This window comes from Sylvia atricapilla, chromosome 9, assembly GCF_009819655.1.
Source record: "Sylvia atricapilla isolate bSylAtr1 chromosome 9, bSylAtr1.pri, whole genome shotgun sequence".
NCBI classification, from domain to species: Eukaryota; Metazoa; Chordata; class Aves; order Passeriformes; family Sylviidae; genus Sylvia; species Sylvia atricapilla.
Window position 1 is genome coordinate 25,512,019 of NC_089148.1, and position 20,763 is coordinate 25,532,781.

A 20,763-nucleotide genomic window follows, 5' to 3' on the forward strand; every position below is an offset into this window, starting at 1 on the left:
CCTGCCAAGTGAACATGAAATGGAGACTCTGCCTTCAATATCAGTGAGGATGCAAATTGTTTACCACAGATCTGCCACAAAAAAAAAACAACACCCTTTCTCCATGGCTGTAGTGAGAGAATTGCCTGAAGAAACACTGACCCTGCAGGCATCTATTTGCAGGCTGAGCTCTGTCTGGTTTCTAAGGCTGCAAACCTGTTTCTGGCCGACAAAGTTCATGGCCAAGGGACATTTCTTCTGCGCCCTCAAGTGTAATTCATTTTTTAAATTTGGTTTAACGCAGGTGGGGCTCCAAAGGTAATTGAAGATTACAAGTACAACAATAAAGTTAATATGTAGCTACAACTAGCAGAGGAATTACATTTGTTACGTAACTTCATATTACAAAATTAAGTTTTTCCCTACTTTTCTGACAAAACTGAGTGTCCCCACCAATCTCTCTCTCTAGCAGCAGAACAGTCATCTTTCACTTCAAAACTACTTTTGGTAAATCTCGGCCTCGCTCTTCACTTAACAATAAATGGCAGCAAAGCCAACACCCCAACACTCAGAGATGAATAGTTACATTTATGAAAACCTATTCTGGGAGACTTGGCTGCGTTTCAGTGATGTTCATCTCCCTCCTGCCAGTGAATAAAACTGGCCAGGTCAGAAACAGTTTATCTGATTTTACTTGGCTCACCAGTTACTCCAAGGAGAAAACAGAAGGCAGACTCGTGTTTACCACGGGTGATAATTGGCAACAAGAAACGTTAAATTTCACAGTAATTTGGGAAGTATATGACTGCCAAATACACAAGTAGATTTAACATGCCTGACCCCAAACATACTTCTTTCCAAAACTTTCTGCATCTTTTGACTTTATTACCACCGCCCATAGCTCATCAATGTTAAAAATTAAAATGACACTTTGTAAAGTGCATTTTAGGATCTGTACATGGTGTTCAGGGCAACATTAGAACTGACATGCAGGAGAAAAAGGCACCTAAGCGCTGCTTTTAAGCCACCAAAATAAAAAGGCAAACTGCCGAACTTGACCTTAACGTTGGTATTTCCCTGTAGCACACGCTGAGCAACCAACGCCAAACCTGAGAGGTTCCACAGAGGTGAATCCCCACATGGGGATTGATAAAAGACCCGCAGTGAGAGCGAGGGACACAACTGGAAGTGGCAGAGAGTGCTCCTGTCCCCGGCCAGCCACAGCGAGCATCTGGTGACACAGCAGCAAAGCTTTCTCTGTCAACACGGCCACTTGACGAAGAGACGAAGATTAGCAGCCTTCACCAAGCCGTGAGCCCGCAATCCATCAGGCTGCTGGGGACAGAGGTGCCTAAAGCGGCCCTGAACAAAGCTGTCATCTCGAAACTTTTAACCTGCTCGAGCAGGGCCAGACACACCGAGAGGCGAGAACAAAACAGGCAGAAGTGCAGCGGCCAGCCGGGTGCTGCGGCTCGGGTTACAGCCACAGCTCAAAGAGCCTCTCCAAAATGAATAGTCCTTTTTTTTTTTCCCCTGCCGGAGTTATGCAGAAACAGAGAGTCTGCACGTGCTGCTCTTACCCGCAGGTAGTAAAGCCACCTGTGCTTTTAGAGAGGGGGGAAGGCAGACGAGGAGCAGAGCAGAACAAAAGCCGCAGTTACTTCTTCTTCTTTTTTTTTTTTTTTTTTTCGGTTAATGCTCGTGCATCGAGCTGTGTGTTCGGAGCTGGCGAAGCGACTGTGCAGCTAAATCACCTCAGCATCTGACTCACAGCACTCGGTTGAAGAGTTCAGCGATCATCTCCTACCAACACAGCAGCAATTTGAGCGGAATTTTCCTAAACCACCGTCAGACTGCGGAAAACCGCTTTTCCCCCTTTTCTCTCTGCCCGGCTCACCTCACAATAAAAATAAAAGATGCCAGTCCCGGAAGCTTTTCTTTTCGCCCAGATTCCGCAGGGAGAAGCGGCCGTGCCGCAGCGTGCCCTACCTGCGCGCACACAGGTGCCGCCCCCCCGGCGGCGCTCCCGTTACCCGAGCCCCGGCCTCGCTCCCCTCACGCCGCGGGCCGCCACCCCGCCGTTCCCCGGGCAGCGGCGCCCGGCCAGCCCGCCGTGGCCCCCGCGTTAGAGCGAGCCCGGAGCTCTCCGCAGGTAACAAAGCCGCCTCACGCAGGGCAGCGCCGCGGGGAAGGCAGCGCCCCGCGGCCGCCGAGCCCCGCGGAGCTCCCGGCGCTGCCCCGCGCCTCCCTCCCCGCTGCCGGCCCCCGCCTGAGGCGCGGGCGGGAGCGCGCCACGCCGCCGGGGCGGCTGCGGGCAAGCGGCGGCGGGCCGTACCTGGCTGCTGCTCTCGGCCGGCAGGTTCCTCAGCAGGATCTTGCGGCGGTTGCCCAGCTCGCGGCGGGTGCTCGCCAGCCGCTTGGCCACCTCCTCGGGGCTGAGCGGCGGCGGCTCCGCGGGCACCGCCGCGCCGCGCTCGGCTCCCGCCGCCATCTTGCAGCGCGCCCGGCGAGCGCGGGGGGAGCGCGGCGCTGGGGCCGCCCCCGCCCTGCCCCGCCCGGGGGAGCCGGAGGGAGCCCGAGAGAGGCTGAGGGAGCGTGAGGGAGGCTGAGGGAGGCTGAGGGAGCCCCGGCCCCTCACGGCTCCTCACGGCTCCGCAGGACCCCTCACGGCCCCGCCCGGGGGAGCCTGAGGGAGCCTGAGGGAGCCCGAGGGAGCCCCGGCCCCGCACGGCTCCTCAGGACCCCTCACGGCCCCGCCCGGGGGAGCCTGAGGGAGCCTGAGGGAGCCCGAGGGAGCCCCGGCCCCGCACGGCTCCTCAGGACCCCTCACGGCCCCGCCCGGGGGAGCCTGAGGGAGCCTGAGGGAGCCCGAGAGAGGCTGAGGGAGCCCGAGGGAGCGTGAGGGAGGCTGAGGGAGCCCCGGCCCCGCACGGCTCCTCACGGCCCCTCAGGACCCCTCACAGCCCCTCACGGCCCCTCACTCCGCCAGACCCCGGCCCGCAGAGCCCCGGGCAGAGCAGCAGGCTCGGGTCGGGCTCGGCGCTATCCGTAACAGAGCTCCAAAGGGTGTGCGGGATGAAGGGGAAATGCAGCGGCAATTTCACACAACGGGTCATGCCGGAGCACATGGCGCAGGATTGTGGCCAGACGGGTCTGGAATATCCCCAGCGAGGAGACTCCAGAGCCTCTCTGGACAATCGATCACCCGCACAGTGAGGAAGTTCTGCCTCTTTGTGCAGGGGAGTTGCTGGGATCAATCGCTGCCCGTTGCTCTGGGGCCATTGCTGGGCCTGGAGCAGAGGCTGTGCCCTGCGCTGAGCCTCCTGCACCCAGGGACACCCGGGGACACCCAAAGACAGACATGGGGACACCTGGGGACACTCAGGGACAGACATGGGAACACCTGGGGACACCCAGGGACACCTGGGGACACTCAGGGACAGACAGGGACAGACAGGGATGCCCAGGGCTGAGAGCCCCTCTCTCTGGGGCTCCTCTCCAGGCTGAGCAGCCCCAGCTCCCTCAGCCTCTCCTGGGCACGGAGGCGCTCCAGGCCCTTCCTCAGCTCCAGGAGCTCCTGTCCCTGCTGTGCTGAGGATCCACAGCTGGACACAGCACCCAGAGGTGCCTCCAGGGCTGGGCACAGGGCAGGATCACTCCTGACCTGCTGGGATTGCTCTCCCTGAAGATCCCGCTGGATCCTCTTGTCCCCCAGGACACTCAGCTGGCTCAGGGACAGCTCCTTGTCCACCAGCACCCTCAGGCCCTTCTCCTCACTTCATCCCCACAGTAACGTAGCTCCAGACAGATTTTTGGGAAGGATTTAAGTGTTCTAAAGGAGAATTTGGGCTCTGTTGTGAGGAGAATTGCCCCAGGATCTATCCTGATGGAAGCCAAGGCCAGGGAACCATCCTGGAATCATTCCCCACATCTTCAAGAATCATTCCCCAAATCCCCATCACTACCACCTTCCTTGGATAAAGATCCACCCGGAGAGACTGAAACACAGAACAGCAAATATAAAACATAATAAAGGAGATCCCACGGAATCCATTAGGCTGGAAAAGACCTCTGAGATCATCGAGTCCAACCCCTAATCCCAAGTGAAGCCAGGAACTCCACTGGAGATCAGCTGGCACAATGGCCCACACTGACCTTGTCCCAGTTTTATTCCTCATCAGGAATGTGGCAAACTAATTAAAATCCCTGAAATTGAGGAAAACAGCACCTGGATGCTGTGCTGGTGACACAGGGGACAGGCACAGGGCTGTGGCCTGCCATAAAAAGGAGCATCATAACACAAGGACAATATTTAATCATTGTACAATAATTTTCATTTTCCATCCAGTCGCTGTTGATAAAAAACATTTCACTCAGTCAGCACCCACTTCAAAAAAATAAAATAGGTTGTTCTGTTGGAAAATCCATTTTTCCTCTAGCATAGTTCCTTGCAATGTCATTTACAACACAGTAAATTTAGCTCTTAACGTTGTCATCATTGCTATAAATGAGTGAAGAATAATTTAAATATTTGTAGCCATTTTTAGACACCAGGCCAGCCACGGAGAACAGGCAAAAGAGAATCCAGACTTGAAACGTAAAGAGTCTTTAAAAGGAAACTAGGAGATAAATTGGGTGTCTGTGACTATTCTTATCAAGAAAATCTAATTCTGATGGATAACTCTTGACTAGGTTCAAGGTGCCATTTTAAGTACAGATTAAAAAAATGCCACCAAACAAATTATTTGAGAAACTGCTTTAGCCCAAAACAAGTTAAGAATACAAAGTATCTTGGACCTTCATTACTTCTAAAATGAATTTTAAAACTACGGCAATCAAAGGGATTTTTGGTTTGTTATTTAAAAATTGACAGCTGATAAGCTTCTGTTCAAGGGCTCCCTTTTCCCTGATGTTTTTTCTCAAACAGGTCATGTTCCTCCTTTTTCAATATTTGCATTATTTATAATAAATAAAATCACTGGAAATGAGAAGTGTGAAGGATCCATCGATTATGGGATGTAAATAATTCTGGGATCATGGAAAAGGAACTCTTCTAGGAATATTGAAACATGGGATATCTCCTCAAAAACTATCACCAGATCAAACTATTACAGCAGAAATTATGGATCTGTTCAAACATCATAAAATTGAGTAATGCTGATGAAGGAATTCAAGCAGAGTAATTAATTTTACCATTAATTTTCCAGTTTGAAGGTGGGCACTGCTTTACCTCTACCCAGTGCTCATTAATTCTACCTGCAGCGATTTCCTCCTCAGAAACTGCCTCTTTTTTTGGTCTTTTTTTTTTTTTTTTTTATGGGCTGCCAGGTGTCCCTGAATTTCAGTCATTCAAATTTAAAGTGCATTGCTGAAAGAATTCAGAAATCAACAATTTGATATTAACGGCACAAACAGAACTCCTGCAGTAAATAGTTCCAGAAAAACTCTAGAAAATAGCAATATATTCAGAGAATATATAAAATATCACAGAAATATTACCTTTTTTTTTTCTTAGTTAGGGATAGATATTTATAATACTGTATTTTGTAGGTCAAAGTGTTCATCTTTTCCCCCACAGTGTTCCTGTCCAGGGTGATATCAGCCTCCCAAAAAAACAAAAGCTGCTCCAGCCAAGGCATACAGGTATTTCCTTAAGGAATTTCCTCCTCTTATTAGAGTTCTCCATAAAATATTTGTATGGAAATATTTATATTGACTCCTTTTCTGGAGCTTCCAAACCAAACCCCTTCACGTTTATGCTTTGATCTGAACCATTTCTCATTTTCTAAACCACTTTTGTTGGGTTTCATTATTGCTGCAGAAGCAAAAAGAGTTATTAAAAAACAGAACAGTGTAACTTCAGTAACTGATGAACCACCTTGTAATAACTTAATCTAATTCAATAAATCCATTGCTAATTAAGAGTAATATCCAATCCCAGAAGTTGCATTTGTAGCTCTCCTAAAAAGATAAATTTCCCTGTGTTTCTGCAGCTTTGAAGTCATAGCAGCCATATATATTTTGTAATTTTTGTAATTTGTAATTCCAAACAGTTCTAATTCACACTGAATTCTTTGGGAATTACAGGTGCAGTCAGGCATGGTCCAGGCTGGGCTGGTGGAAGGTGTCCCTGCCAATGGGACAGGGGTGGAAGGAAATGGGATTTAAGGTCCCTCCCAACCCAAACCAGTCCAGGGTTCTGGGATTTTTTTCTGGGATTTTTTTCTGGGATTTTTACATCCCAAAGTACAAACAAATTCAGATCCGTGCACATAAAGTGAAAGGCAAGACTGAGAACATCTGTTGGATCCAGGAGCCACCTGATATTCCCAGGGATTTCAGGTCCTGGGAATGTAGCTGTGAGCTCTATAGGTAAGTGATGGCTTAATGAAAGAGAAATTAAACAATTAAATGTTTCCTGCAGGGGGATGTGGAATCAGCTGCTGCATATTCCACAAAAACAATGGATTATCATCAGCACTTCATGTCACCAGCACAAACAATGCCATTCCCTTTTGTCCCTGCTGTTCCCACTGCTCCAGCTGCTCCTGTTGTTTCTTCAAGACACTGAGAGTCTGAATCCAAGAGATGCACATTTCCTTTTCAACACCAATAATTAGCTGGGTGATGATCACCTGCATCACCTCACAACACACACTGCACCCAAAACACACCAGAGGTGCCAAAAGGAGTTCCTTTATCCCTTTTTTCCCCCTACAAATTCCAGTACTTTTGGCATTCTCAGTGCACCATTCCACGACATGCCCAAACTTGGGATGTTTCTTTGCTCCTGTTCTTCCACCCAGGCACAAAAACTCTTTTGCCAAACGTCTCAAGGGGAACCTGCTGGCTGTGAATTTGCTGCTCCTGAGTTTGGGAATGATGGATTATCTCAGGATCAGCCTGCTGAGCAGCTTCTCCTTGCTTCCACTCTTTTAACTCAGTGGCCTGCAAATAAATAGTAAAAAGGTGGGAGAGTTCAGAGCTGAGAGTTACAAAGTGAGTAACTCCTGCAAGGAAATCATTACTGGGCTCTGCTGTAATGGGCTATTTTGGGACCTGTGGTCTCTGCAGCAGAATTTCAAACCTTTGTTGCCCCATGTATCATTAGCAGATCTCTGTGGCTGTGTTTAAAGGCAGCAAATAATAATAAAAAAAGAATAAATCTTAAAATAAACACCACAAAGCAAAGCCAAGTTCTTGAATAACAACCGAGAACAAAGGAAAATGAGATCAAACAAATACAACTCTCCTCAATAAATGGCCCAGAGATTCACAGGGGAACCTCTGCAGCACTTTCTCCTGAATCAATGCCCTCCCTGCTTTAAATCACCATTCTTCCCACACAGGCTTCATTTTTCCTCATTCAGCTTCAAATTCAGTCATTACTTATTGGCACCAAGTGCCTTTTGGCAATTTTAGTATTAAAAAACATCCAAATGTTCCTTGGATTCCTGGCAAAAGCAGGTCCAGCCCCACATTCCTACCAGGAGTATTTTTATTGGCCAGCCCATGAATGTGCTGAAAATGGGAATTCCTAATAATTCAGTCTCAGATTCTCTAAAAGCACCGATTTTCTAGGAACTGGAAACAGATAGTGAGAATCTACAGGGAATTACAAAACCATTTAAGCACCAAACACCAGGGAAATCATAATGCTGGGGGTGAAATCATTCCATGGGGTAAATCCATGCATCATCTCCAGTGCTGCTCCTTGGAGCTGGCTAATTACAAACCTGGAGGAAATTTGCTGTGATTAACTGAGGAGCTGGGATGGACTGGGAGGGAACAGGCATGAGACCAACAATTTGTTTGGAGAAGATAAAACCAGTCCATGACTTCTCCTTGCCAGCAGAGCCTGGAATTTCCAGCGCCCCCACAATATTTTGTCCTTAAAAACCTGCTACACATGGAAAAAAACCAAACTTGCTCAATGTGGAAAACTGGCCTCGAGGAGGTAACAACCAGAGAAACATTCCCCAAAAATTTATGAGGCTTTCAGATGTTCTGCTGTTCAGCTATAAAAGGTTTCCATAGGAACTGTCACCCAATGTGCTGTGCCTGATTTCTCCATGTTCAGAGTGAAAAAAAAAATCCATCCCCTTCCTGTTTTCCAGGTTCCCTGGCTGAGGGTTTTTTGCTTTGTTTACGGATATTTCCTTGGCCCAGCTGCAACAGAAATAACCCCATTATTAAGGAGGTTGTTATTATTATTTTACAGCCATTAGATCGTGTTAATTGCTCAACCTTCAACCCCGCGTGTGATTTGCACGAATTATGCCGAGGGAATGGACATTGCGAGAGCAACTTCCAGTGGCGGTGTCAGAATGTTGGAGAAGTGAACAGAAGGAAATGAAAACTCTCTGACTGCATTCCCAGTTTCCTGCTGCTGGTGCCAGCCCATCCTGGGGTGTCTGCCCAATTTCATTACCTCGGTGCAATTGGAAGGGGTTTAAAATTGGAAAAATCCATCAGTGTGGGCCAGAATGGAAATCCTTGGCAGTCTGATGGTCCGAGTGGATTTAAGGAAAGACCACTGGTTTTGTCAGGACTTTCCTGCACATTTTTTTTTTCCCTACAAAGTGCCCGTGGAAAGAGCTGGCTTGGCAGTTCTGGAGGCTGTTCCCTTTATCCATGGAGCTGCTCCAGAGGCAGTGGAAGGTGGGATGGAAGGATCCCTTCTGCCCCGTGCCCTTGGCCAGCAGATTCCCATCCCTGCTGCCACTGCTGTTGTCCCAGGAGAGGCGATCCCAGCAGAGGGCAGGGATCAGGCAGTGCTGAGCTCCTGGATTTGCCAGTGCCAGCTCCAAAAACCAACAACAAAACAGAGCAAACCAGCACTGCTCCTTCCTAGGGCAGCTCCCAGCACGGAAACGAGCCCAGGGATCATTTTTTCCACAGGGTTTCAAAGAGGCCACTCTGAGCTGAAGAAAACCTCCAGATCCAAGACATATCTGGATCACATTCCCGCTCCTCTGCTCACAGAGTGGCTGTTCCAAAGGGATTATCAGCGATCCCATGGGATCTTCTCCCGAGGAGGAACCAGCAGAGCTTCTGAGCAAGGGCTGGCACGCACCCCAGCCGTGTCTGGCACCTCACTAACGAGGCAGGGCTTGGAGAACTTCACTCTTGGACTGCAGTGTCCAAATTCCACTGCAGCCTTGGCTCCAGGAACGCCAGCCCTTCTGGGCCAAGGTCCTTCCGTGCTCATCTCGGAGCACAAAGCACAAAATCATCGCCTCTGATCAGGCCAAGGGCTGCCAGGCAGGAATATGAAATATTCCATGGCACTGATGTGCCTTTTTCCCACTTTGGCTCCCTGGCAAAGGGGAGGGTTTGTACAGAGAAACAATCCAATGGTTCCCGAGTTAACTGCTGCAGGAATTAATATTCCAAACATCGCTGACAGCCCAGAGCAGGCTCCTTTGAAAATCCCAGCCATAGCTGGGAATCTCTTTTACAAACAACTGAAATGGGCAGCCAAGAGCTGCAAATTAAACTTGGAACTCGCCAAGAGCCTTTTGGATTACCTGCACCCTCTTAGATCCAGGACTTTTGCATCCTAGTTTCTTCTCCTTTTCCATATTTGCTGCCAGCTTACTCCCATAGTTTTTCCTCTGACAAATCCACTTTCTGTCCTCTTGCCCATTTCTGGGTCACTTGACAGAATAAAGCCTTTGGGAGATCTCCCTTTGCCCAGTTATAGTCACAAGTCCTGCTGCATGTGAACGTCTCCTGAATTCCCATCCATCCTCCCTTTCCCTGCCCTTGCCAAGGGCAAGGATAAAGATAAAATTTCATGGCTTAAGTGGCCTTATAAAATGTTCATGGGTAAATTGTACCAAGCTTTGCTTCTTAGCCAGGCAATAGCATAAATAAATTAAAAAAAAAATCTTAATGCATTTTCAATCAATATATTCTGCCCATAGAAATGCTTCTCCATGGTTCCTTGGATGTAGGAAAATCCATACACTTGGCAGATACTCAAAGACTCCAAGCATCAAGTCAATTTAACATTCATGAGCACAAACTAAAGGCAATGCTCATTTTCACTTTAAAAGAACCATTTGTTGTTGTCGTTGTTGGGAGAATGAAAGAAAACCTAGAAAAAATTTCCACAACTATGTTGGGAAAATGAAATAAGTGGAAAATTAATGGCCATAAAGTCTTATCAGTTCTAGGCAAGGAGGATCCAGGGTTTAACTGCTCCTTTTATGATCTTGCTCCTCAGTCAGCACAGTAAAACAATGCTGGGGAGGGAAGGCCATGGCACAAGTCAGGCAATAAAAATGGAAAGCTCTGTGCAGCTCCTGACAAACCCCAATCACATCCATTATCAGCACTGGGATCTTTCCCAACATCCCATTTACTCCTGCTGGGACAAGGTCAGTGCCAGCACTGCAAGCTGGGATTTGGCACACCTGGAAATCAGAGTTTTCCCTGGAATTACTTTTTCCCATCACTTCAAGTAGGGCTGTGCAGAGCCCTCAAATCCAGAACCATTTGTGTGTCCCCAGAAGAAAAGAGATGAAGCAGCAGTGAGGAGAAGCTCTTGAAAAGCTTTTAAGGCAAAAGGGATTTAATAATTGGACTTCCCAAGAGCTGTTCCAAGAGGTTCTGGAAGCTCCTGAGTTCCTGGCAGAGCTGCAGGAGAACCCTGCAAAGGTTCTCTTTGAAGGTGAGGAGCCACCAAAAAGCCTCTCCCCTGAAGTAATGGTGTAGTTCAAGTGATGAACATGATGACTCTTTCCACACTAATGATATTTCTGATACATTTTATCATGAATTGTTTGTCCCGTGGTATCCAAGCACCAGCCTGACTTTGGATTCCCAACTGGAAATGAATCCCAGCCTGGCTGATGCCCAGGGAATCAGCTGCAGAGCTCTGAGAGCACAAAGCAGAGGCTCAGTGGATTCCTGCACTGCCTGCTCAGCAAAAAGCCTCCACCAAATCCTGCACAAACACAGCACAACGGCAAATCCAGAGCCACTGAGGTCTCAGGAGAGGATCAGGAAAATAAATCCCTTCAATTCTTTGCTTTGGTGACTCTAAGCAGTGGCTGACCACTTCCAGAAATGGTCATTTCCCAAATAATGACCAAGCAGCTAAAAAAAAGGCTTTTAAACTTCCATCAATACTGTCATTTATGTTCAAAGCCTAGATTTCTCAAGGTTGTTGATAGAACTGGAGTGAATTTTCAGTCCTGTTCAGCCAGAGAAGGAAACTGAGGAGAATCATTCCAGTGCAGCCACCTCTCCACAGATCTATACTTATATACAGTTTATTTCACTAGAGATTTTAATTTTATACATAGTATAAAGGGGTATCCTGGTATCACACATAGAGTTATTTTACTGTACTGTTTAAGAACCAATTTTTTTACATAATACAGTATTAAGTACCATATTAATTAAAACAAGTAATTTTTTTAAAAAAACTACATATAAATGGATGTTTATTATATGCACAGTGCAAGAACGGCTTGATATCATTGTAATCACAAAATGTGAATCTAAAATACAACACTGTGATTGAAAACTAATTGATAATTACAATGCCCTGTGTTGCAGACATTGATTAATCTTTGTTTGAATAACCAAGGTTAAAATTCCAGACAAACAGCAGCAGCTTCTCATTATGGTTTCAAGGTTTCTTCCACAGTAACCCGAGTTTTACAAACCACTGGTTTATCCCTACTTGTGGCCTAAGGAAACAGGAGAATGGCACAGATTCCATTTGGGATTATCTGGTAACTAATGCTAAAGAAATTCTTTATTACTTCCACACAGGAATCCTTTAAGGATGAGCGAAGAGATAAAAAGATGGAGAAGTTTCTGGGCAGAATTCTCCGGATTTTACTATCAGAGTACGGGATTTCTCCTCTGCAAATAGGAAGACAATACTGGAATAGAAATCAGGCTGTAATATTTACAGGAGACAAGTGTGGAAAAGAAAGCAATCCTAATGTAAACACCGAGGCAGAGAGGGCTTCTTCATTTTCCCTTTGCAGAGTGGGGCACTGGATGAAGGTCAGCTCCTCAGGAAGAGCTGTTTTCCTGGGAAGAGCCCCTTCCCCAGCACAGAATGCACGTGGTACTCGTTGAGAATCCCTAACAGGTTTTCTCCCCTCCCTCCCCCCAAAAGTTTCAAGTTCAATAAATAGTAGAAAAATAATCCTTTACTTAAAAATCTTGAGATGCATTGTCCCAGGTCCCGCACAGGGAGCTTCCCACCTGCAGAGAGGCCAGCAGCCTTCCCTGCCCTCTGTGCCACTTCTGGCCTCTCCAGCTGCAGATCCCTGCTCTTCCAGTTAAGGAAACCAAATCATCTCTGGCTCTTTAAGCTCCCTCTCTGCTCTTGGCTCAGCACAACAAACTCCAGCTGCTGGATAAACTCCCATCCCTGTTCCTGGAGGTCCAACATGCCTCCTGCTCCATCTGTCTCCATTTTTTGGCAGGTCCATCCATCAAGCACGTTTCCAGGCCAGAGCCAACCTTACATCTGTAGAAATGCAGAAAGCTCTGATGCCTCAGTTTGGTGGGGAAGCCTGTGAGATTGTCCCTGGGGAGCAGCACAGTCGCCGTGCCTCTGGAGTGGCATCTGTGGTGTCCTCAGTGCACGGTGCCACAGCCTGCAGGTGGTGGCCACGGTGTCCTCAGTGTCACAGCCTGCAGGTGGTGGCCACGGTGTCCTCAGTGTCACAGCCTGCAGGTGGTGACTGCTGTCCTCGGTGCTACAGCTTGCAGGTAGTGGCCGTGATGTCTCCAATGCCACAACCTGCAGGTGGTGACTGCTGTCCTCAGTGCACAGTGACAGCAGCCTGCAGGTGGTGACCATGGCAGCCTGCAGGAGGTGACCGTGATGTCCCCAGTGTCACAGCCTGCAGGAGGTGACTGTGGCAGCCTGCAGGAGGTGACCGTGATGTCCCCAGTGTCACAGCCCGCAGGAGGTGGCTCTGCTGTCCTCAGTGTCACAGCCTGCAAGTAGTGAGTGGCTGTGCTGTCCTCAATGTCACAACCTGCAGGAGGTGGCCCTGCTGTCCCCAGGGTCACAGCCCGCAGGAGGTGGCCGTGCTGTCCCCAGTGTCACAGCCCGCAGGAGGTGACTGTGGCAGCCCGCAGGAGGTGGCAGTGGTGTCCCCAGGGTCACAGCCTGCAGGAGGTGGCCGTGCTGTCCCCAGTGTCGCAGCCCGCAGGAGGTGACTGTGGCAGCCCGCAGGAGGTGGCCGTGCTGTCCCCAGTGTCACAGCCTGCAGGAGGTGACTGTGGCAGCCCGCAGGAGGTGGCCGTGCTGTCCCCAGTGTCACAGCCCGCAGGAGGTGGCCATGCTGTCCCCAGGGTCACAGCCCGCAGGAGGTGACTGTGGCAGCCTACAGGAGGTGGCCGTGCTGTCCCCAGGGTCACAGCCCGCAGGAGGTGGCCGTGCTGTCCCCAGTGTCACAGCCCGCAGGAGGTGGCCATGCTGTCCCCAGGGTCACAGCCCGCAGGAGGTGACTGTGGCAGCCTACAGGAGGTGGCCGTGCTGTCCCCAGGGTCACAGCCCGCAGGAGGTGGCCGTGCTGTCCCCAGTGTCACAGCCCGCAGGAGGTGACTGTGGCAGCCCGCAGGAGGTGGCCGTGCTGTCCCCAGTGTCGCAGCCCGCAGGAGGTGGCTGTGCTGTCCCCAGTGTCACAGCCTGCAGGAGGTGACTGTGGCAGCCTACAGGAGGTGGCCGTGCTGTCCCCAGGGTCACAGCCCGCAGGAGGTGGCCGTGCTGTCCCCAGTGTCACAGCCCGCAGGAGGTGGCCGTGCTGTCCCCAGTGTCGCAGCCCGCAGTGGTGGCGGCGGTGTCAGCACTCGGCATCCACGGTGTGCACGGTGACGGCGGCCTGCAGGTGGTGGCTGTGGTGCAGGCTGGGGTGGTGCAGGCGGTAGTGGTGGAACTTGTGGCTCAGCAGCGCCGCGGTCTGCGGGGGCGTGTCCAGCTCCAGGTCCTCGTCGTGTGTCCCCACGTCCACCCCGGCCGACAGAGGGTCGCTGTTGCACGGCGGGTTCTCGCTGTCCTCCTGAGGGCTCATCGTGCTGTAGCCTGGCAAGAAACAGCCGCGGTGAGGAGCAGCAAGGCTTTGTGATCACAACTCCCAGGGCTGGCTGGGCACCTTCCTGGTGCTTACAGAGGGAATAAAACTGTTTTCTTCTAGAACAAACCCCAACAAACTCATCCTCTTCTCTCATGGATCCCTTTCCCTGCCGCTCAGAATTCCCAGGGCTGGCTGGGCACCTTCATGGTGCTTAGAGAGGGAATAAAACTTTTCTTTCTAGAACAAACCCAAACAAACTCATCCTCTTCTCTAAGTCTATAGTGGATCCCTTCCTCTGCCACTCAGAATTCCCAGAGCTGGCTGGGCACCTCATGGAATCAACACAGGGTCCTTAGAGAGGGAATAAAACTGTTTTCTTCCTAGAACAAACCACAACAAACTCATCCTCTTGTCTCACGGATCCCTTTCCCTGCCGCTCAGAATTCCCAGGGCTGGCTGGGCACCTTCATGGAATCCCACACAGAGCGCTTACAGAGGGTATAAAACAATTTTCTTAATTAACAGAACAAACCCCAACAAACTCATCCTCTCCTGTATCCCTTGGATCCACTGGATCCCTTTCCCTTTAAACCATCATCTTTGGTTTAAAGCTCTGGGGACCTGTGGTTTGTGCCACCCCAAACAGTAACAGCACCCACGTGTTCCAACAGTTTGTAACAACAGAATTGCTGGCACTGATTTCAAACCAAAACATAAGAGATAACACCCCCAAAAAATCTGTTAAGATATAACCTGGATTTATCCAAACCAGCTGTTCCCACTCAGAGCAGGCTGCAAGGCAAACAACTCCCCCTCAGCATTTCTACATGCAAAACCAAATGAAATTTAAAAGAAAAAAAAATTCTTGCTTTAACTGGAAATAAATCTTTCTCAAAAGACAAGGACTAAAGGCTGAGGAAGCACTGGTGCCCCTGAGCATCTCGGTCAGGTTTTCAGCTGGACACACCTAAAAGGAGGGTGGTAAAAAATAGCAGCTGAGTCCCCAAAGCTGCCTCCCATTTCCCATGCTCTGAGTCATGGCTTGGAGCTGGCATGGAGGAATTGGGGAAGAAGCCTGGGCAGCCCTTTGAAGAAGATGGAATTACAGAAACTAAAAATAGCAGTGCACATTCCAGATGGAGGTAGACAGCTCCCCTGCTAACCCAGGATGACTAAAAGATGGGAAGGATTTGCTGGGGCTGCAAGAAAAGGAGCAAAGGGGGAGCATTAATCTGGCAAATCTGCCTCAACACAGGTAATCTCACCCCAAATCCAGGGTAATTCCTCCTAGAGCAAGATTGTCTAGGAGGCATCTGTTCATCCACGTTCCAAGGCTTTGGCCTTTGGGTTTCCTGTCCCAATTCCATTAGTGCAAGTGGAGTCTCAGTGCTGGGCCAGGGCTGCTGGAAGGTCCCCAGCCTTGCAGAGCTGACAGCTTGCAGACTGCCCTGTCTAGCCCTCCTCCTCTTCATTTCCTAATCAATTAAGCCTCCTCATGACTCAACAGCATTACACCCCTCCAGCAGCTTTCCAGATTTAAGGAGATTTAGTCTTAGGGCAGGGGAGACACATCCCAACCCCCTGAGCCTAATGGTGCCCAGCATCTGCTTAAAGGTGCTGGAAGATCACAGAATCCCAGAATCGTTTGGGTTGGAAGGGACATTAAAGGTGATCCCATTCCAGGGAATCCCATGGCAGGGACATGGCAGGGACACCTTCCACTATCCCAGGCTGCTCCAAACCCTGTCCAGCCTGACCTTGGGCACTTCCAGGGATCCAGGGACAGACACAGCTTCTCTGGGCACCTGTGCCAGGGCCTGCCCACCTCCCAGAGAACAATTCCTCCCTAACCTCTGATCTAATCCTACTCCCTTTCAGTGGGAAGCCATTCTCCTTGTCCTGTCGCTCCAGTTCCCTCAGGGGGAAGAGCCTTTTCCTGATGTGCAGCCCAACCCTCCCCTGGCCCAGCTCCAGCCATCCCCTGGGTGCTGTCCCTGGCACAAGGAGCAGAGCGCACAGCTGCCCTCGGGACGATGTGAAAGATCCCGGCCAGCTCTCCCCTCAAAAAACCCCACTCAGAACCAACAAAGCAAGAAGGAGCAAAGCAGTGCGTGGCTGTGGCAGCCCCCAGGAGGAGAAGGAGCCCTCATGAGGAGAAGGAGCCCCCGGGAGGAGAGGGAGCCCAAGGAGCAGAAGGAGCCCCCAGGAGGAGAAGGAGCCCCCATGAGCAGAAGGAGCCCCCGGGAGGAGAAGCAGCCCCATGAGCAGAAGCAGCCCCCATAAGCAAAAGCAGCCCCCAGGAGCAGAAGCAGCCCCCAGGAGCAGAAGGAGCCCCAGGAGGAGAAGCAGCCCCATGAGCAGAAGCAGCCCCATGAGCAGAAGCAGCCCCACGAGCAAAAGCAGCCCCACGAGCAGAAGCAGCCCCATGAGCAGAAGGAGCCCCATGAGCAGAAGGACCCCCATGAGCAGAAGCAGCCCCCATGAGCAGAAGCAGCCCCATGAGCAGAAGCAGCCCCATGAACAGAAGCAGCCCCATGAGCAGAAGCAGCCCCAGAAGCAGAAGGACCCCCATAAGCAGAAGCAGCCCCCGGAGCAGAAGCACCCCCGAGCTCAGGGACAGCACTCACCGTGGTCGCTCTCGGTGCCGGAGCGGCCCCAGTAGCGGCGGCGGCGCTCGGGGCTGTGCGCGTGGCGCTCGATGACGGCCGCGATGAACCGCGTGTTGCTGACTGCGACAGACACGGGGACAGCCTCAGGGCAGGGCACACACACACAGACACACACAGACAAACCCCAACGGCCCCACGGCAAAGGGCCCTGCACGGCCACACACAGCACCACGGGGCTGGGGTTTACACCAGGGAGCTGCTGCACTGCGGCCCCCATCACTGTCAGCTCGCTGTTTTCTGAGCCTGAGAACTGCTGAGCTTTTCCTGTCGAAAAACTTTGCAACAGTTTTCTTCTTTTGTTCAAAACAACCTCGTGTAAACAATGTTCTGTTGCTGTAACAACAGGTGTTGGTTACTATTTTTGTTACTGAGCCAATGGGAGAGGTGTCAGCCTTATGGACCAATAAATAATGCGTCTTTTTAGCACAGCGTGTTATAAAAGGGCTGAATGAATTGTAAATAAAGCTGCTGATTTCTGCTGCCTCCTGACTGGAGTCAAACATCTTTATTTCGTGTCCTATTGTGACACGCCACTAGGGAGATGTTTCCTATAGAAGGAAAAGGGTCTCAGTTTCACCTTAGGACTTTAAAGGGAAAAACGCTAGAATTTTCTGTGCTCTCCTCACTGTAATTAGCTCAGTGCCAAGACAAAAACAACCATAGGTCTCTTTAGCCGCTCCTCAGAAATGCAGCTATTTTCTGTTGGGCTGTTTGCCAAAAACCCACCTAAATCATTCAATACTTAAGGAAGAGCACGAGGCTTCTTGGGTGCATTTTCAGGGTGCTGCAGCAGGTGTGTGGGACCTCTCCCTACACTGTGCGTGGCTTTTGTTCTTTGGTTTGTATTATTTTCTCCTTCAATTAAAACCTTTTTGCTTTTTCAAGACATACTCAATCATGCTGTCTGACAAATTATTTTAAGCCATTTCTGTGAGTGTTGGACACTCTCAGATTGTACTGGACCCTTGTGAAGGTAAAAGTATCTGGCTCAACGAGAATTCCAACAGGGAACAGGTCAAGATCCAGCCAAACTCCTTCACCTGGGCTGTGCCAGGATCCCATGGCAGCAATGTAAGCTGACTCCAAAGGAAACAAAACAGGAGGTGCAGAAGCAGTAGATGAGAGTCATGAAGCTCAGGTATGCTCATTTCTCCATCTTTGAGTGTTGACACAGTGTCAAACCTTGAGTATTGTTTTAGTGAGGGCCTAGAGCCAGGGATCTTAGTCTGACACTGGAGCTCCCCTGCAGTTTGGGTGCACCAGCTCAACTTACAGCAAAATGCCATTTTTACTGGATGGCAAAGAACTGCGGGCACCTCAAATCAAGGCAAAAAAGATTTACTGCCATGTTTGCTGACCAGACTTGGCTTCTGGATTTCTAAGGCCGAAAAACGGGAAGAGCTTTTTTCCCTCTGTGGAATTTTTAAGCTGATCAGAGCTATTTCTGAAGTGCTCATAACGAGGGGTTGTAAGGGGCAAAACTCCACACCTCATGGAGAATTATCTTTTAAAAGTGAAAAATGTCATTTTTCAGCATGAGACTAAAGGTGCACTGGATGTTTGAATTCAGACATTGCACTGTCATTTTCTACTACCGATCAGCACAGGGCTTCCTCACATATTCAAATCTAGGGTGTTAAAAAACAAATGGCTGATTTAACCTGTTTTATTTTGGTACTTACTGATTCCTCTGTCTTCATGGCTGTCATCATCCCTCTCGTCCCTGTCGTTTTCCAGGTTGGACATACGCACTGACATCTCTACACAGAAAATAAAAACTGGTGAGGGCAAAGTCCTGCATCATCTTACTGCCAGCTGTCACCCCGGAAACAAGAGTGGCAGCACTCTGTGCGACTGGTCTGAGCTGGGGGTGGCTCTTCTTCCAACAGGGATGGGGCTGGGATAGCAGGAAAATCCCACCTCCCCCTGAAAGGGACTCACTGTAAAGTTCTGAGGGAACTGAATTACAACGGAGCTGGGGGGTGATCAAATGCAGAGGTAATTAGCTCTAATCACATTTAAATTCCCAGAATGGTTTAGGTTGGAAAGGGCCTTAAAAGCTCATCTTTTTCCACCCCCAGGGACACCTCCCAGTATCCCAGGCTGCTCCAAGCTCTGTCCAGCCTGGCCTGGAACACTTCCAGGGAGGTGTTCTCACCTCTGGACCTTTATCTTTGTGCTAGAAACCCTTTAGCCTCTCAGACTTCAGTGGTTTCATCACTCTATGCACAGACGTTCCAGGAACATCACATGGACCAGAACCAGGAAACACGAGTGAAAAAAAGACACATCCCAAACCCAAGGCAAAAGTGGGTGCAAAATGTGTCACTCCCAGCAGCTGCACGAAATAAAACACACGATGGATGTGCTGGGCCGAGCTGCAGAGAGCTGGGATTAGTGTCTGAGCTCTGGCAAAGCTCAGCTCATCTCCCTTTGGGTGTGGGCAGCTCCCAGGGCAGCAGCAGCAGCTCTGGCTGTACCCAGGAGAGGGCAGCAAGACACAGCCCCTGCGCCAGGCTCCTACAGCCCCGAGTAAAACCAGGCAAACGCTGCAACAAAACCCGCAGGGGAAAGCTTTGGGATGGCTTTTCCTTCGGGTCCTGTTGTGCTGTTGGGTGTTTTTCCATCCCCAGCCCGAGCTGAGCTCACCCTGTGCTGCCAGCGGGGACATGTGCTGGTGGCTGCGGCGGTGGATCTGGTGCCGGTACGCGTACACGGCCAGCACCAGCACCATGATGCAGCCCATGATGCCTCCAGCCACCGGGCCCACGGGGGCACTCTTGATCATGTTCAGGGTGATCACCTCGTCTCCTAAGGCACAAGGGACAAAGCAGAGGGAGAACGACACCGTAAATGCTCTGCAGGAAGGGTTAAACCGGCAACAGGGAACTTGGAGAGGCTCTGTAAAGATTCCTGGGTGGACCAACAAACAACATGGAACATGGTGCAGTTCTGTAAGGATTTCTGGGTGCACCAACAAACAACGTGGAACATGGAGAGGCTCTGTAAGGATTTCTGGGTGCACCAACAATACAGAACTTGGAGAGGCTCTGTAAAGATTTCTGGGTGCACCAAGAACACGGAATTTGGAGAGGCTCTGTAAGGATTTCTGGGTGCACCAACAAACAACAGGGAACTTGGAGAGGCTCTGTAAGGATTTCTGGGTGTTCGACTGTGCTCACTTGGAATAGAAGGAACTCAGAGAGGGTGCAGGAAGGGTTAGACCAACAATATGGAACATGGAGAAGTTCTGCAAGGATTTCTGGGCGCACCAAGAACATGGAACATGGAGTTCTGCATGGATTTGTGAGTGCTTGACTGTGCTCACTTGGAATAGGAGAAGGAATTCAGAGAGAGTGCATCTTAAAGACAGGAATGCAGAGTTACACTCAGGACCACATCAGGATTTTCCAAAAGGTGATATTCACCACATCTTTGCTGCCTGGTGCAGTCCTTATGCTGATTTAGCATTAAGAGGTAAATGTTGTGTGCAGAACCTGCTGCATTCTCTGTTGAGAATTCCATCCTTTCTGTGCTCACAGGCACTGACCCCCAGCAAACACTGCACTGACCTGAGCCCGTGGAAAAGGCTCCAAAATTGAGTGACAGCCCTGGGACTGTGGGTGTGGGGTTAAATAGAAGTGTGTGACAGCACAGGGTGGGAAACTCAGAGTTTAAGGGTTTAGAATACAGTAATATAGACACAAAGCAAGATGGAGGATTTAGGGAGAGGCTGAGTCCTTCTTTTTCACCTTCTTCCCCATGCGTCAGGGTGCTATTTCCTCCCTATCCAATTTTGTAATAGGATAGAAAAATCCCCATTGTGGGCCAGGGGTGGTTGGTTATTGGGTTAAAAGTAAAAATAATTGAGGTGTCATTTCATAATTGGACAGTTCATCCTTAACAGACCTTGTAGAGAGATAGAGACAGAGCCATTTTTCACTTTGTTAGCCAGAACCCACAGTATGTGAGACTGTACCATGGATAAGAATTTATAAACATCTGAGTCTGAACACAAACACCATCTCTCGAGTATTAAATCCCGGCTCCCCCAG

General features: G+C 49.9%; 2 protein-coding genes across 2 annotated transcripts in view; both read right to left on the reverse strand.

Annotated features, from left to right (window-relative positions):
* RAVER2 (ribonucleoprotein, PTB binding 2) overlaps positions 1 to 2,470 on the reverse strand; it is a 29,209-nt gene extending 26,739 nt beyond the window's left edge. Inside the window, exon 1 of the mRNA XM_066325347.1 lies at positions 2,315 to 2,470. Coding sequence (XP_066181444.1) covers positions 2,315 to 2,470 — 156 coding nt within the window. The remainder of the gene's footprint in view (positions 1 to 2,314) is intronic.
* An 11,329-nt stretch (positions 2,471 to 13,799) lies between these two features.
* The window catches only part of CACHD1 (cache domain containing 1), a 92,704-nt gene continuing 85,740 nt past the window's right edge, over positions 13,800 to 20,763 (reverse strand). The window contains exons 24-27 of the mRNA XM_066325348.1: positions 19,358 to 19,519; positions 18,391 to 18,468; positions 16,667 to 16,768; positions 13,800 to 14,047 (exon numbers count right to left, since the gene is read on the reverse strand). Of these exons, the coding sequence (XP_066181445.1) occupies positions 13,809 to 14,047; positions 16,667 to 16,768; positions 18,391 to 18,468; positions 19,358 to 19,519 (581 nt within the window). The 3' untranslated portion in view covers positions 13,800 to 13,808. The remainder of the gene's footprint in view (positions 14,048 to 16,666; positions 16,769 to 18,390; positions 18,469 to 19,357; positions 19,520 to 20,763) is intronic.